At 43.3% G+C, this 18,721-nt stretch overlaps 1 protein-coding gene across 1 annotated transcript; it reads left to right on the forward strand.

Annotated features, from left to right (window-relative positions):
• Positions 1 to 10,292: 10,292 nt before the first annotated feature.
• LOC129813456 (tryptophan--tRNA ligase, cytoplasmic) lies at positions 10,293 to 18,557 on the forward strand. Its single transcript, XM_055865782.1, is given in 11 exon segments — positions 10,293 to 10,352; positions 10,517 to 10,573; positions 10,671 to 10,866; positions 13,466 to 13,498; positions 13,501 to 13,552; positions 13,814 to 13,933; positions 14,283 to 14,465; positions 14,698 to 14,708; positions 15,152 to 15,241; positions 15,543 to 15,655; positions 16,099 to 18,557. Coding segments are annotated over 11 exon segments (1,077 nt in total). The 3' UTR covers positions 16,261 to 18,557.
• Positions 18,558 to 18,721: the final 164 nt, after the last annotated feature.

The following is an 18,721-nucleotide window of genomic DNA, read 5'->3' on the forward strand; positions in this document are numbered from 1 at the left end:
AATATATTCAACCCTACCTCATGCCAACAACCTGAAAGGATGGGACATCACCACTTAACACACCCTGTAACTCTTCTGATGTCAAGTCTCGCACACCTAAATATCTCTCTGCTGCTGCCACCACCACAACCTCAATTTTCTGCAACTTACGTCCCATCCCTGCAGTACAGTTGATAACATTGCTCTAAATGCTAAAAGTCCATTACTGACACATATATCACTTGTTGTCCTACCCCTCTGTGATGCTACAGATCTACTACTCACACCACTCCTCTCAGGATCCCTCCCCCTTGACCCATCTTCCTCTACTTTCTTCACTGCCTCAGCATATGACAACTTCTGACCTACTCTAACCCTAGAAAACTCAACCTGCCTCTCTGATCCCCAGCCCTATGGGCACCCCTACAATTACCACATACCACTACTCTCCCCAATGCTACACATTCCTTTGTCTCATGCCCTTCTGCATACTTCTCACACCTTGGAACCTTGCTCCTACACACTGCTGCCACATCCCCTTAAGCTTGACACCTATAACAACATAATGTATTCAGCACAAAAGCTCGTACAGGATAACGTATATATCCTAACATCACTTTGTCTGGCAAAGACTCAACATCAAAACTCAAAAGAACAGACTCTTCTGTTTCACCACCCTGTCTGCGTCGCACCAAACAACGAGCATCACAAACACCGGGAATCTTCCCCTTCAGTTGGTCAACTTTTACATTTTACTGCTACCCCAGTAATTACTCCTTTCAATGGCGCCATTTTCTTGAGAGCGAAACAATTCACATTTCTTGCCCCATTCGTTTAAAATGGAGCTCCGTCTCCCTCTTACCAGCAGAAACACAAACAATTTTCACAAGACCACTTCTGGTTACCTTCACCGATTTCACAGTACCCAACCCTGATACTACAAATGAATCAGCTAAAAGGCAAGGGTCCACTTTTTCACAAAACTTCACTCCTACTGTCACAGACTCATCTTTATCCTGACCCTCGGTGCAAAGCCTAGGGCTCCGAAAACTTCACCCCACCTCCCACCTCCAATACTTCGACCTCATTCAATTCCATTTCTCCTCCGGTCTTCAGCTCTCTCTGGTTACAGTTTCTGCCATTCTTCTTTAACAAACCATCTCCCCTTTACCAGACATTTTTAACCAACTCAAGCTCACCGTCTTCCTCCCTCTCTCACTTAAACCTCCTCTGCCTCCCTTTTCCCTCCATTCCTCCTATGTATTCCAAGTAAACGTCTCCTTATGATAATACTGCACTTCTCCTGACATACATCTTGTTCTTGCTTTCTCAAGGGACGCCATTTAACCGGGTGTCACAATTTCCGTACAATCAGCACAAACCCCTCGGGATGTATAGCGCTCAACATTGCATCCCCCTCATAAAGCAGTTGTTTTGTCTTGATGTTATTCTTTATTAAAGCTACCGCAACGCTTTTCCATTTCAAACAAGCGTGCTCTTCTAACCACCGCAATGTCTCGATGAAGTTATCATTTTTTGATAAAACTATACTAAATATAGTATCACCAAATAATTTATTAAAACACACATAAGATGGCGCCGAAGAGGATGGCAGACGTTTTACATGCCCGTAACCAATTATGCTATTTTGTTAGTTTTTTTGCGTTGTTTGTAACATATTTTTTTACTTATTTTGTACATAATGTTGCTGCTACCGTCTCTTATGACCGAAAATAACTTCTGGACATCCGAACTGGGATTACTCACCATGAACTGGAAGAAGCCTTTTCCTTTAATGAGTCCGACAAGACCGATATACTGCTCTCCCGGGGACAGTCCCAGATCCCCGTCATTTTGCCTTTTGAGAATCCGTAGACGAGCGAGTAAACTCCCACTGCCATCAATTCTACTTGCTAACATTCAATCATTGGAAAATAAAATTGATGACCTATGATTATCCTACCAACAGTACATTAAGGCATTGTAATATCTTATGTTTCACCGAGTTGTGGCTGAACGACGACACGGATAATATAGAGCTGATTTTCAATACACCGGCAGAACAGAGAAGCTACGTCTGGTAAGACGAGGGGTGGGGGTGTATGTCTTTTTGTCAATAACCGCTGGTGCGCGATGTCTAATATTAAAGAAGTCTCAAGGTATTGCTCGCCTGAGGTAGAGTACCTTATGATAAGCTGTAGACCACACTATCTACCAAGAGAGTTCTCATCTATATTATTCATAGCCGTCTATTTACCACCACAGACCGATGCTAGCACTAAGACTGCACCCAACCAACTCTATAAGGCCATAAGCAAACAAGAAAATGCTGACCCAAAAGCGGCGCTCCTAGTGGCCAGGGACTTTAATGCAGGCAAACTTAAATCAGATTTACCACATTTTTACCAGCATGTCACATGTGCAAACAGAGAAAAACAACTGTAGACCTCCTTTACTCCACACACAGAGATGCATGCAAAGCTCTCTCCCCGCCCTCCATTTGGCAAATCTGACCATAATTATATCCTCCTGATTCCTTCTTACAAGTAAAAACTAAAGCAGGAAGTACCAGTGACTCGCTCAATACAGAAGTGGTCAGATGACGCGAATGCTAAGCTGCAGGACTGTTTTGCTAGCACAGAGTGGAATATGTTCTGGGATTCATCCAATGGCATTGAGGAGTATACCACCACAGTCATCGGCTTCATCAATAAGTAAATCGATGACGTCATCCCCACAGTGATCGTACGTACATATCCCAACCAGAAGCCATGGATTACAGGCAACATCCGCATCGAGCTAAAGGCTAAAGCTGCCGCTTTCAAGGAGCAGGACACTAATCTGGACGCCTATAAGAAATCCCGCTATGCCCTCAGACGAACCATCAAACAAGCAAAGCGTCAATACAGGATTAAGATTGAATCATACTACACCGGCTCTGACGCTCATCGGATGTGGCAGTGCTTGAAAACTATTACGAACTACAAAAGGGAAACCCACACGCGAGCTGCCCAGTAACGTGAGCCTACCAGATGAGCTAAATGCCCTTTATTCTCGCTTCGAGGCAAGCAGCACTGAAGCATGCACGAGAGCACCAGCTGTTCTGGAAGACTGTGAAGACCTTTAAACTGGTCAACATTCACAAATCTGCTGGGCCAGATGGATTACCAGGACGTGTACTCAAAGCATGCACGGACCAACTGGCAAGTGTCTTCACTGACATTTTCAACCTCTCCCTGACTGAGTCTGTAATACCTACATGTTTCAAGCAGACCACCCTAGTCCCTGTACCCAAGGAAGCGAAGGTAACCTGCCTAAATGATTACCGCCCCATAGCACTCAAGTCAGTAGCCATGAAGTGCTGTGAAAGGCTGGTCATGGCTGACATCAACAGCATCCTCCCGGATACCCTAGACCCACCCCAATTCGCATACCGCCCCAACAGATCCACAGATGACGCAATCTCAATCTTACTCCACACTGCCTTTTCCCACCTGGACAAAAGGAACACCTATGTGAGAATGCTGTTCATTGACTACAGCTCAGCGTTCAACACCATAGTGCCCACGAAGCTCATCACTAAGCTAAGGACCCTGGGACTAAACACCTCCTTCTGCAACTGGATCCTGGACTTCCTGAACAGCCACCCCCAGGTGGTAAGGGTAGACAACAACATGTCTGCCACGCTGATCCTCAACACTGGGGCCCCTCAGGGGTGTCTACTTAGTCCCCTCCTGTACTCCCTGTTCACCCACGACTGCGTGGCCAAACATGACTCCAACACCATCATTAAGTTTGCTGACGACACAACAGTGGTATGCCTGATCACCAAAAACATTGAGACAGCCTATAGGGAGGAGGTCAGAGAACTGGCAGTGTGGTGACAGGACAACAACCTCTCACTCAATGTGAGCAAGACAAAGGAGCTGATCGTGGACTACAGGAAAAGGTGGGCCGAACAGGCTCCCATTAACATCAATGGGGCTGTAGTGGAGCGTGTCGAGAGTTTCAAGTTCCTTGGTGTCCACATCACCAATGATCTATCATGGTCCAAACACACCAAGACAGTCGTGAAGAGGGCATGACAAAATCTTCCCCCCTCAGGAGACTGAAAAGATTTGGCATGGGTCCCCTGGTCCTCAAAAAGTTCTACAGATGCACCATCAAGAGCATCCTGACCTGTTGCATCACCGCATTGTATGGCAACAGCTTGGCATCTAACCGTAAGGAGCTACAGAGGGTAGTGCGTATGACCCAGTACATCACTGGGGCCAAGCTTCCTGCAATCCAGGAAAGGAAAGCCCATAACATTGTCAGAGACTCCATTCACCCAAGTCATAGACTGTTTTCTCTGCTACCGCAAGCGGTACCAGAGCGCCAAGTCAAGGACCAAAAGGCTCCTTAACAGCTTCTACCCCCAAGCCATAAGACTGCTGAACAACTAATCAAATTGCCCTATTTGTTTTGTACACTGCTGCTACTCGCCAATTATTGTCTATGCATAGTCACTTCGCCCCCACCTACATGTGCAAATTACCTCTAACATGTACCCCCTCACACTGACTTGGTACCGGTACCCCGTATATATAGCCTCGTTATTGTTATGTTATTGTGTTACTTTTTATAATTTTTTACTTTAGTTAATTTGGTAAAAATGTTCTTAACTCTTCTTGAACTGCACTGTTGGTTAAGGGCTTGTAAGTAAGCATTTCATGGTAAGATCTACACTTGTTGTATTTGGTGCATGTGACAAATAAAGATTGATTCAATTTTATTTGTTTTGAAATGAAGGTCTACAGTAACTACAACAGCACTCTGTAGGGTAGCACCCTGGTGTAACCGGTGACAGCTAGCTTCTGTCCTCCTCTGGGTACATTGACTTCAATGCAAAACCTAAGAGGCTCATGGTTCTCACCCCCTTCCATAGACTTACGCAGTAATTATGACGACTTCCAGAGGACGTCCTCCAACCTATCAGAGCTCTTTCAGCATGAACTAACATGTTGTCCACCCAATCAAAGGATCAGATAATTCATCTAGTACTAAAAGCATAAGCTACAGCTAGCTAGCGCTGCATAAAATGTGGTGAGTAGTTTAATCAAAAAGATAGAAAGACAATAGTTGAACAGTTTTCAACAAATACATTTCTTCAAAAATTAAGGAGAAGTGAGAGAGGTTTCAGTTACGTAGCTAGCAAATGCAGCTAGCTAGTTTAGCCTACTCAAACACCCTGCTCAAACAGAGGTATGCTATGTTAGCTAGCTGGCTATGACTATCCAACACAACACTGGATGTCTTCCAAGTCAAGGTAAGCTTTTGGTTTTACAAATGTATTGCCACCGGGGCCCGCCATGCTAAACTGCTTACTGACTGTGCGCTAACGTTACTGCATGATTGCAGTGGGTTTACTAACGTGTTAGTTCTATTAGCTATGTTGACTATGAAGTTACTTTAGCTAACATGGTGACAACAATGTAGGCTATGTGTTGCAGTTATGATATGGCTTGGCTTGGAAAGGTTTTTTCACCTAGTCACATATAGCAGATGTGCATTGAAGTCCACAAGCAAAAGGTGAGAGGAGGAGAGCGCATAGATGCGAGAAGGAATACAACGTGGCTGCTATGAAAGTGAAATATATGTACACGTGATCAGGGGAGTATGCATTCCGTCGATTCTATTGAAAAACCTTTCTTAAACAGAAGCAAACGGAACAAAACATCTTAAACGGCACCGACCGCCACTGGTTTGGCGGATGCCAGGAGAACCTGCCCCGTGCATAATCAATCAAATGTATTTATAAAGCCCTTTTTAACATCAGCTGGTGTCACAAAGTGCTATACAGAAACCCAGCCTAAAACCCCAAACAGCAAGCAATGCAGAAGTAGAAGCACGGTGGCTAGGAAAAACTCCCTAGAAAGACAGGAACCTAGGAAGAAACCTAGAGAGTAACCCATCTCTGAGGGGTGGCCAGTCCTCTTCTGGCTGTGCCAGGTGGAGATTATAACAGTACTTGGCAAAGATGTTCAAACGTTCATAGATGACCAGCATGGTCAAATAATAATAATCACAGTGGTTGTAGAGGGTGCATCAGGTCAGCACCTCAGGAGTAAATGTCAGTTGGCTTTTCATAGCCGATCATTCAGTTTGAGACAGCAGGTGCGGTAGAGAGAGAGAGAGTCGAAAACAGCAGGTCTGGGACAAGGTAGCACGTCCGGTGAACAGGTCAGGGTTCCATAGCCGCAGGCAGAACATTTGAAACTGGAGCAGCAGCACGACCAGGTGGACTGGGGACAGCAAGGAGTCATCAGGCCAGGTAGTCTTGAGGCATGGTCACAGGGCTCAGATCCTCTAGGGGGAGGGAGAGAGAGAGAGAATTAGAGGGAGCATACTTAAATTCACACAGGACACCGGATAAGACAGGAGAATTACTCCAGATATAACAGACTGACCCTAGCCCCCCGACAAAAACTATTGCAGCATAGATACTGGAGGCTGAGACAGGAGGGGTCTGGAGACACTGTGGCCCCGTCCGATGATACCCCCGGACAGGGCCAACCAGGCAGGATATAACCCCACCCACTTTGCCAAAGCACAGCCCCCACACCACTAGAGGGATATCTGCAAACCACCAGCTTACTACCCTGAGACAAGGCTGAGTATAGCCCAAAAAGATTTCCTCCACGGCACGAAACCAAGGGGGCACCAACCCGGACAGGAAGATCAAGTCAGTGACTCAACCCACTCAACCCACTCCCCTCCTAGGGACGGCATGGGAGAGCACTAGTAAGCCAGTGACTCAGCCCCCGTAATAGGGTCAAAGGCAGAGAATTTTTATTTTATTTTTTATTTTACCTTAATTTAACTAGGCAAGTCAGTTAAGAACAAATTCTCATTTTCAATGACAGTCTAGGAACAGTGGGTTAACTGCCTTGTTCAGGGGCAGAATGACAGATTTTTTTTACCTTGTCAGCTCAGGTATTCAATCTTGCAACCTTTCAGTTACTAGTCCAATGCTCTAACCACTAGGCTACCAGCCGCACCAGTGGAGAGGGGAGAACTGGCCAGGCAGAGACAGCAAGGGCGATTCGTCGCTCCAGTGCCTTTCTGTTCACCTTCGCACCCCTGGGCCAGACCACACTCCCTCATAGGACCTACTGAAGAGATGAGTATTTAATTAAGACTTAAAGGTTGAGACCGAGTTTGCGTCTCTCACATGGAAAGGCAGACCATTCCATAAAAATGTAGCTTTACAGGAGAAAATCCTGCCTCCAGCTGTTTGCTTAGAAATTCTAGGGACGATAAGGAGGCCTGCGTCTTGTAACCGTAGCGTACATGTATTGGCCTATCCCTAGTTCATCTACTATTTAAAGGGATCCTTTCAGGATCCTCATCTCGAAAAGCTCAAAAGAACAGACTGTGTCACCTCTATTTCACCACGCTCCCCACCGGATCTGCGTCGCAGTAAACGGCGAGCGTCACAAACATCAGGAGTCTTCAACTTAAATTGCTCCACCTCCACACTTAACGATACCCTAGAAATGACTCCTTCAATGGTGCCCTGTTCCTAAGAGCAAAGCAAGAAACAGATCTTGACCCAAGTTGCATGACACAGAGCGCCCGCTCCACTCTGGTCAGAAGAAACACAAACAAATATCACAAGTCCACTACAGGTTACCTTTGCTGATTCAACTGCACCCAACTCCTTTCTCACCCACCCTGAAACCACAAATGGATCCACCAAAAGCGAGAATTCCTGGTGTGATTGGTGCCCGGCGTCTGACCCGCTGGGTGAATGGAGAAAAATAAGAAAGTCTGTCGGTCCTGTTGTTTTTATTAGTGTTTTATTTTTGTACTCCTTTTTCTCCCCAAATAAAGAATCCAAGCAGTACATCTCTCCACAACAGTGTAAAATCTTCATAAATGTGTTCAATTATAAATCTACTGATGTCTTGCCACAGTTTTCTTACATGAATACAATGCCAAAGAAGATGCAACACTGTTTCTGGGTGGTCATTACAAAAGGAGCAATTTGAGTTGATGTTTTCCTTAAACTTCTTCATATAGTGGTTGGCAGGATAATATTTAGGAATAATTTTAAAGGAAACTTCCTTAATTTTGTTAACAAATAGGTGTGTGTGGCAACATCCAAACTTTTTTCCAACAGATATTATCAATAAATCCATTCCAATAAGGCATGACATAAGGTATAGATACAACATCCTGCTGAAACAAGGTTCGTATCGCTCTGTTGTTGAATACACCAAAAGAGAAACAAATCTTTCCTACCGATGAGTCAACAGGGTCAATAGAAGGTAGGCTCTGAGGGTCAGGTCGTGACACGTTCCTGAATAACAGAGCAACACCTGAGGGAATGGCATCTAAAACAATTGCAAATTCTTTAGGTGTTACAGGGACCTTGTAAAGTGATAAGAATTCCTTATAACTGAGTAAAAGACCCTCTGCATTTACCAGTTGGCTCACCAATAGGATATTATTTCGGAACCAATATTTTAAAAACAAAGAAGTATTATTATACAATATATCCCGATTATTCCATATAGAATATCTGTGTGGAGAAAAATTGTGTTTATAAATTAAGGACCATGACAAGAAAACCTGCCGATGAAAAGCAGAAAGTTTCACTGGAATTTTGTCAATATTATAATTGCAAAACAACAAGAAGTTAAGGCCACCAAAAGTAGAGAAGACATGATGAGGAATAAAATTCTAGATAGAAGTGGGACTTCTTAGGAATTGTTTTATCCAATTGATCTTAAAAGTATTATTTAAAGTAGTAAAGTCCAGAAAATTCAGTCCACCATTCTCATAAGTGTTCATTACAACAGTTTTCCTAATGTAATGGGTACAGTTTCTCCACAGAAAGTTGAAAAACATCTGGTCTATCTCCTTGCTTATTTTACTGTCAAGATATAAAGATAGAGCGCCATATGTTAGTCTAGAGATACCTTCAGCCTTGGTTATTAGGACTCTACCTTTTAAAGATAAGTCCCTCTGTAGCCATTGATTTAGCTTCTTCTGGGTATTTTTAATAAGAGTGTTAAAATTTAGTAAGCCTCTAGACTTCTGATCCTTTGTAATGGTTATGCCTAAATATGTAAGTTCTTCTTTTACTGGAATACCATAATATGAAGGTGTCACACAATCTTTGACAGCTATGAGTTCACATTTATTAATGTTAAGGTAGAGACCAGACGCCTTGGAAAAGGATTGTATCACATTGATCGATATGGGAATTTGGTTAGCGTCTTTCAGAAAAAGTGTAGTATCATCAGCCAGCTGGCTTATAATAATTTCTTTACCAGCTATGGAAATACCTTGTACAGAACTATTTTTTAAAGAATTTGCAAGAAGTTGGGTGATTAATAAAAACAGATACGATAGATATAGATTATTTTAATAATAATAATAATAATAATAATACATTTCCGGCTGGCACCGTTGACGTTTTGAACAGACTTGCATTGTCGTTTATGCGTTTCTCATTATGACCTTCTCATTTGATGAGACTGTTTTTTCTCTAACGTGTAAATATTATAACTTATCTTATTAAGGTAAGACATAAATGCATAGTGGAACTATATAGATCAAGTACTTGTTTCTCAGTGGATACATTTCCACCAACACGAAAGCTGATGCAAATTGAATGACTGGATTGGCAGCTTCATAAAATTGGAACAGTACGTGTATGTGAATTATTTGTGAACATTTGGCATATTTCCTTTTGATGTACCCGTGTTTATTTGATAAACATGTCCGGTCAACCGAAAGCCACTGTCATAGTTGTAGATCAGAACAGAGGCAACGCTATGGGAAACAATGGCATAACCACCCAGACGAGCTAATGCAGTAGAGATTGGTTCTTGAATCACAGCATACAATATGCGCCTTGAACCATCCTTTCTGTTAAGGTGGCCTCATGGACCATAACAAAACCAGACAGCTAGATATTGCTGTTCATTAGCTATGTACGTGAACTTCAAAAACAATCCTTGACAGCCACGTGTGTTTTGTTGATATACACGGCTCATACATTAGCTAGCTTGCTACTTTCCCGAGGCAAAGAAACTAAAAAACCTGGAATATATTTTACCAGGCAAAATGCAGTCTTATGGCATACTACTAGTAACTATGCACTCCATACGACGTTATGAATCAGCTAGACATGCTATCTAGCTAGATAGCATATATGCGATTGCATTGGTTAAAAAGCTAACGTACATGAAGTAAGCTACTGCATGTAAAATTGTGTCACAGACTTGTATCTCTCCTAATGGGTCTTGACCAGGTTGAAGATGACAAACTGTCAGGGAGACGAGACAGTCCAAACCCTGAAAAAGGAAAAGGCTGCTAAAGTGAGGTTTTATATCATAATAAGTTACTGTACAAGTTATGCAATACAGTCATAGTAAAAATGTGTAATATCTTCTTCATATAGTGAATTCATCCGTGGCCATAATAATGGGATACCATTATGTCAGTGTAATACCGGAATCATGTATTCTGTTTTGGATTACAGGCTGATATCGATGCTGCTGTACAGTTGTTGCTGAAGCTCAAAGTTGACTACAAGCAGGTAACATGAGAGTAGAGCTTACCCCCTGGAGATACGGACCTCCGGGCCAATAGGCCTCCATCCCTGCCCGGGTCAACACCCCTCTCTCTGGGCATGACTTCCAGCCGGGGACACCCCCCACCTCCACAACCTCGCACACCAGGCGAAGCAGGGCAAGGCTGGGTGTCCACCCTCGGAAAGCGACGTTTCAAAAAACAATGGGCCAGCAGCAACTGCTAATGGGGACGACATGGTTGACCCCTGGAACGTGTCCACCACCGGCGCCAAAGGAATGGACTACGACAAGCTGATAGGTCAGAGGGAAAATCATAATGGTAGATCTCTGGGGGCGGAATCCCAGGGCTCTACAGTGGGACCATATTACTCGCATATGCGCCTAAATATTTTGCTGTGCGACCTGGAATTTAAATTTAGGAGCACCAGTGTGCCTAGAAAAAAAATCACCCTGATGATAATTGTTGCGACGATTACGTCACTGTACCACGGCCCCTGAGTGCCATAGAGAATACACTGAGCGCAGATGCTCAGCCCCTGAGTGCCATGGCGTGGTATAGTAGATCAGAACAGAGGCAACACTATGGGAAACATACAGTGCATTCGGAAAGTATTCAGACCCCTTCCCTTTTCCCACATTTTTTTACAGCACCATTACTACAAAGAAAACGGCCTGTTGCCTCATATTTTTCATTGTGCTCCTCCGTTTCTTTGTGCTTCTACATTTTTCAATTTAGTCGTACACATGCTGATTGTTAAAAAAAAAGGTCCGTGTAGAGCCCTGAATCCTAACTTGCACGGCGCAGACTTAACTCGACAATCGCACAGAACCTTTATTTTGAAATCAGTCAGTCAGAACAAAAAAAACATTTCCGGGCAGGCACCGTTGACATTTTGACCAGACTTGCATCGTCATTTATGCACTTCTCATTTGATGAGACTGGCTTTCCTCTAACGTTTTGACATGTAAATATTATAACTTCTTTTACTACGGTAATAAATAAAATGCATAGTGGAACTATATAAATCAAGTACTTGTTTCTCAGGAGATACATTTCCCCCGAACACTTCCCACAACACGCAAGCTGATGCAAGTTAAATGAGTAGATTGGCAGCTATGCCATAAAATCTGAATGGTGCGTGTATGTGAATTATTGTTAAACATTTTGAATATTTCCTTTGCTATACCCATGTTTATTTGATAAACATGTCCTTTTAACCAAAATCCACTGCCATGGCGTGGTATAGTAGATCAGAACAGAGGCAACACTATGGGAAACATACAGTGCATTCGGAAAGTATTCAGACCCCTTCCCTTTTCCCACATTTTTTTACATTACAGCCTTATTCTAAAATGAATTAAATAAAAACAATGTCCTCATCAATCTACGCAAAAAAAAACAGAAATAGCTTATTTACATCAGTGTTCAGACCCTTTGCTATGAGACGCAAAATTTAGCTCAGGTGCATTGTGTTTCCATTGGTCATCCTGTCTATATAAGGTCCCACAGTTGACAGTGCATGTCAGAGCAAAAACCAAGCCATGAGGTTGAAGGAATTGTCCCTAGAGCTCCGAGACAGGATTGTGTTGAGACACAGATCTGGAGAAGGGTACCAAGAATGTCTGCAGCATTGAAGGTCCACAAGAACACAGTGGCCTCCATCATTCTTAAATGGAAGAAGTTTGGAACCACCAAGACTGAGCAATCGGGGGAGAATGGCCTTGGTCAGGGAGGTGACCAAGAAACCGATGGTCACTCTGACAGAGCTCAAGAGTTCCTCAGTGGAGATGGGAGAACCTTCCAGAAGGACAACCATCTCTGCAGCACTCCACCAATCAGGCCTTTATGGTAGAGTGGCCAGAGGGAAGCAACTCCTCAGTAAAAGGCACATGACAGCCCGCTTGGAGTTTGCAAAAAGGCACATAAAGGACTCTCAGACCATGAGAAACAAGATTATCTGGTCTGATGAAACCAAGATTGAACTATTTGGCCTGAATGCCAAGCGTCACGTCTGGAGGAAACATGGCACCATCCCTATGGTGAAGCATGGTGGTGGCAGCATCATGCTGTGGGAAAAATTTTCAGTGGCAGGGACTGGGAGACTGGATCGAGGGAAAGATGAACGGAGCAAAGTACAGAGAGATCCTTGATGAAAACCTGCTCCGGAGTGCTCAGGACCTCAGACTGGGGCGAAGGTTCACCTTCCAACAGGACAACGACCCTAAGCACACAGCCAAGACAACGCAGGAGTGGCTTCGGGACAAGTCTCTGAATGTCCTTGAGTGGCCCAGCCAGAGCCCGGACTTGAACCCGATCGAACATCTCTGGAGAGACCTGAAAATAGCTGTGTAGCAACACTCCCCATCCAACCTGACAGAGCTTGAGAGGATCTGCAGAGAAGAATGGGAAAAACTCCACAAATACAGGTGTGCCAAGCTTGTAGTGTGATACCCAAGAAGTCTCAAGGCTGTAATCGCTGCCAAAGATGCTTCAACAAAGTAAAGGGTCTGAATACTTATGTAAATGTTTTTTTACATTTAAATTAGCTACAGTTTCTAAAAACCTGTTTTTGCTTTGTCATTATGGCGTATTGTGTGTAGATTGTTGAGGAAAAAAAGAATGTAATACATTTTAGAACAAAATGTGGAAAAAGTCAAGGGGTCTGAATACTTTTCCGAATGACTAAACCGAAGACTTGTTACAATGATGCATATCAAGCAGCAATTATCTTTTAAATAGTATGAATCATAGAATTACTAAATAAATATCATATATAAATGACTCCACCAAAGATAAGAGGAAATAATACTAACCGTGTACACTTGAAGGGAAGAGGGGACTACCAGAACTTACACAGGAAAGGAAGAGGGGACTGCTGTAACATGTTTTCTTCCAGTGAGGTTTGGCAGTAGCAAGATTGACCAGGAGCTGGTGGACAGAAGGCACACCGGTTTTTACGCAGAGGAATATTCTTCTCCTACAGGTCAGTGGCACTAGTTAATACGGTCACCAGCGTGTTCACTTCTCTAGTATGACAGCTGTGCTTGTCATCCCCGAGTTCCTCCTTCCTATTCATTTATTTGAATGTACTCTAGAGGGCGGCGTGTCTGTCTATCTGGGATTGAGCATGAGGAATTGATACCAAATTGTATTAAGAATCTAGTCTTAATCTGCTCTCATTTTACCTTGAGGGCATTTTAGGATATGTTATATGCCTTAACCGTGTGCTGTTGCTCTTTTTCAGAGATATGCACCAGGTTCTGGACGCGTAGGAGAAGAACAAGTCTTTCTACCTCTACACGGGCAGAGGACCTGCCTCAGAGGCCATGCATGTGGGCCACCTCATCCCTTTCATCTTCACAAAGTGAGGCTCCTCTCTGCTATTATACTGTTTCTCTATTCGTTTTAGTATCTATTATTGAGATGGAGGAAGTTGACTCTATGAAGAACCACCGAAAGTTCAATAATTTTTATTATCTATTAACCCTACACTATGGTACATCCCAGACCTTGTCCTGGTTAGGTCCCGCTGTCAGGAAACTCAAAGACCTACCTAGTGTATAACACTGCCTATATAACACACACTGCATAATGTCAAAAACACCTAAGCCCTAGCGTTCTCAGTCAGGCTTGTAGAAGAAGGCTTACGGCCAGTTGGTATCGTAGTGGATTCAGTTGAGAGTAAAGGGTTGTGCTCCTCCATCTGTTCCCAGGTGGCTGCAGGACACGTTTGACATCCCGCTGGTGATCCAGCTGACGGACGATGAGAAGTACCTGTGGAAGGACCTGTCCCTGGAGGACTGTCACCGCTACGCCGTGGAGAATGCCAAGGACATCATCACCTGCGCCTTCGACGTCAACAAGACCTTCATTTTCTCTGACCTGGACTACATGGGGTAACTAACCAACCACTATGTCTCTGGGCCCGTATCGACAAAGTGTCTCAGTTTAGGAGTGCTGATCTAGGATCAGATCCCCTCTGTCTATGTAATGTTACTCGTTATGATCTAAAAGGCAAAACGTATCCTAGATCAGCACTCACTCTGAGGAGCTTTGTGGATATGAGCCCTGGTCCTCATTTACTTTAGAGGTGCAGGGACTGTACGTATTCCATTTGAGTACAATTAGATATTCTGCCTGTTTCAGAATCCTCTCATCAAGCTCTATGCTGTTTGAGCATTCATACATCATGGGAATACTAAAAACGAGTCTCTTTCACAAGACTTGTTACTTTGGATTTATCCCATGTCTGTTCACTGATCTCACAGAAGGTGGTGCTGTACTGCAATAATTTCAAAGTAGTCAATACAGATAGAAGCCTATATTTTTCTCTCTCGCTCCTCTAGCCTTCTGTCATCATAACTCTTAGCTGTGGGTGGTATGCTAAACAGCTTGATGTGACTGGGAGATATTTGCAAAGCCAATGTTTATCATTCAATAGAAGGAGCTCACAGTGACAAATAATTGACCTATTCAAAGTTCACCCATGTCTGGCTAGTGGTACGATGCTGTCAGGTCTGCTACAGTATTTTACTGATTGTTCTTAGCTCTTAATTGTTTTGTCTCTACGGGGCGGCACCAGACTTCTACAGGAATGTGGTGAAAATAGAGAAGCGTGTGACTTTCAACCAGGTCAAAGGCATCTTTGGATTTGGCGAAAGTGACTGTATCGGTAAGAGAGATTGCAGGAAAATCGTCAACACCTGTTGAGCAATTATACAAACTTTATAAATTCTTTCTGATCTGCATAATGAGTGCTACAATGTAATCAATACAGTCAGTACAGTTCACATTGAAGCACTGGACACCAAACAGGAGAAAACAGACAGAAAAAACAAGGACCAACTGTCCAATAAGAAACACTAATTTTCATTTTCCGTAGCAAAAGGTTTTGCTACAGTGTTTACTAATGAATACGAACCAGGTGAATGATTTTTAACAGTTAAGTATTCCTCTTATCTCTCCCACCCAAGGAAAGTTCGCATTCCCAGCCATCCAGGCCGCTCCGTCGTTCAGTAACTCTTTCCCTCAGATCTTCAAGGGCAGAAAAGACGTCCAGTGTCTCATTCCCTGCGCCATAGACCAGGTCAGTCATGCCTCACAGCACAACTAGGACGCACAGTGTCTGCTAACCTTTAACAGGGAAAGATCTGAAAGAAAGTTTTACCAGATCATTTTAGAAATGGGATGCTTTGACTGACCATCTTCAATGCGCTGAACTAGTGGCAACTAATTAAGCTTAGAAGCAGCCTTTCTTTCTACACACTATGCTTGTGACTGTATATTTTCATTTAGCCAGAATAATATCATGTGAAGTTAAAAATGTATTTTTTGAGAGAAACAGAAGGATCTGATTAGTAGGGTCTGACAGCATGTTACTGAGACGGTAAAGAACTCAGTTAAGTTCAATCTGAAATGATTACGTTTACAGGGACTCAAGTAATTTAGCATCACATCTAGAGCACCATAATGGTTTTGAAGACATATCCATCCACTTACCCATGCCCGACTCCTCCTCTACCCCTGTAGGATTCCTACTTCCGGATGACCCGGGATGTGGCCCCCAGGATCGGCTACCCCAAGCCTGCCCTACTGCACTCAACCTTCTTCCCCGCACTGCAGGGGGCCCAGACCAAGATGTCCGCCAGCGACGCCAACTCCTCCATCTTCTTCCACAGACACGCTTTCTAATACCCTGTTTACACTACCTTGCCAACCCCAAATTCACTGTGCTTGCTCTGGTATGTTCTTTTCACCTCGTCCTTTCCAGCATGGTTCCAGCAATAGTGAATGCCTAACCAGACTGGCACAGTGCAGCTCAGCTCAGCTTATTAGTGTCAAAGAGGTCACTTTGTGACAACTTCTGATGTAAATCGGGCGTTATAGATACACTTACCTTACTTTATTAGTTCCACATACAGTTAACTGAAATGGAAATTACACTGAAGAAAAATATAAACGCAACATGTAAAGTGTTGGTCCCATGTTTCACGAGCTGAAATGAAAGATTAATGAACTTTTTCATAGGCATAAAAAGTGTATTTCTCTCAAATGATGTACACAAATTTGTTTACATGCCTGTTAGTGAGCATTTCTCCTTTGCCAAGATAATCCATCCACTAGGTGTGGCATATCAAGAAGCTGATTAAACGGCATGATCATTACACAGACGACACTACAGTGGTGGGCTTAGGTCGGACCAGCGTTGAACACAGTTCGGCTTGTCACCAAAAGCACTCACAAACTTTTACAGATGCACAATCGAGAGCATCCTGTCGGGCTGTATCACCGCCTGGTACGGCAACTGCTCCGCCCACAACCGTAAGGCTCTCCAGAGGGTAGTGAGGTCTGCACAACACATCACTGGGGGCAAACTACCTGCCCTCCAGGACACCTACACCACCCGAAGTCACAGGAAGGCCATAAAGATCATCAAGGACAACATCCACCCGAGCCACTGCCTGTTCACCCCGCTATCATCCAGAAGGCGAGGTCAGTACAGGTGCATCAAAGCAGGGACCGAGAGACTGAAAAACAGCTTCTATCTCAAGGCCATCAGACTGTTAAACAGCCACCACTAACATTGAGTGGCTGCTGCCAACATACTGACTCAACTACAGCCACTTTAATAATGGAAATGGATGGAAATTGATCAAAAATGTATCACTAGCCACTTTAAACAATGCCACTTAATATAATGTATATGTATATACTGTACTCTATATCATCTACTGCATCTTGCCATCTTTATGTAATACATGTATCACTAGCCACTCTAAACTATGCACTTTTATGTTTACATACCCTACATTACTCATCTCATATGTATATACTGTACTCTATACCATCTACTGCATCTTGCCTATGCCGTTCTGTACCTTCACTCATTCATATACCTTTATGTACATACTCTTTATCCCTTTACACTTGTGTGTATAAGGTAGTAGTTGTGGAATTGTTAGGTTAGATTACTCGTTGGTTATTACTGCATTGTCGGGAACTAGAAGCACAAGCATTTCGCTACACTCGCATTAACATCTGCTAACCATGTGTATGTGACAAATCAAATTTGATTTGATGATAATAATACAGTACAATTGTTACTCAACAGGCAAGGACATAGCGCATCAGTGTTCCCAGTACGATAAACACATAATATGATACATCATATTATGACTTTCTAAAGTGGAGGTGAGGTATATAAATATTAGGACGAGCAATGTCGTAGTGGCATTGACTAAAAAACAGTAGAAGAGAATACAGTATATACATATGAAATGAGAAAAGCAGTACAGTATGTAAACATTATCTAATTGACTAGTGTTCCACTATTAAAGTGACCAGTGATTACATGTGTATATATATATATATATATAGGGCACAGCCTCTAAGGTGCAGGGTTGAGTAACCGAGTGGTAGCCGGCTAGTGATGGCTATTTAACAATCTGTTGGCCTCGAGATAGAAGCTAGTTTTTCAGTCTCTCGGCCCCAGCTTTGGTGGACCTGTACTGACCTCGCCTTCTGGATGGTAGCAGGGTGAACAGGCCGTGGCTCGGTTGGGCAAAGACACATTTCTTCAGCCTCCTGAGGTTGAAGAGGCACTGTTCACCACACTGTCTGTGTGGGTTGACCATTTCAAATTGTCAGTGATGTGTTCGCAGAGGGACTTGACATTTTTCACCTTCTTCACTGCGGTCCCGTCGAAGTGTATACGGGTGTGCGCCATCTGCTGTCTCATGAAGTCCACGATTTGTTTTGTTGACACGTTGAGGGAGAGGTTATATCCCTGGTACCACTCCGCCAGGGCCCTCACCTCCTCCCTGTAGGCTGCCTTGTCATTGTTGGTAATTTGCCACTTAAAAAAATTAAATGCTTCTACACCTGCATTGCTTGCTGTTTGGGGTTTTAGGCTGGGTTTCTGGACAGCACTTTGAGATATCAGCTGATGTAAGAAGGGTTTTATAAATAAATCTGATTATACAATGTTTGGTTTGACCATACAGTGAGTGTTTTTCAGAATGTCTAATATGCTATAAACGTTGCAATCTTGAATGTGTCTTGGTCAACAATTTACCATATTTTACCCTTAAGAACATCTGGTCCAAGGTCTGTTTTGTTACTTCGGTCCTATACTAAAGGGTTAGACTAGATT

The sequence above is a fragment of the Salvelinus fontinalis genome, chromosome 16 (genome assembly GCF_029448725.1).
Source record: "Salvelinus fontinalis isolate EN_2023a chromosome 16, ASM2944872v1, whole genome shotgun sequence".
Classification (NCBI taxonomy): Eukaryota; Metazoa; Chordata; class Actinopteri; order Salmoniformes; family Salmonidae; genus Salvelinus; species Salvelinus fontinalis.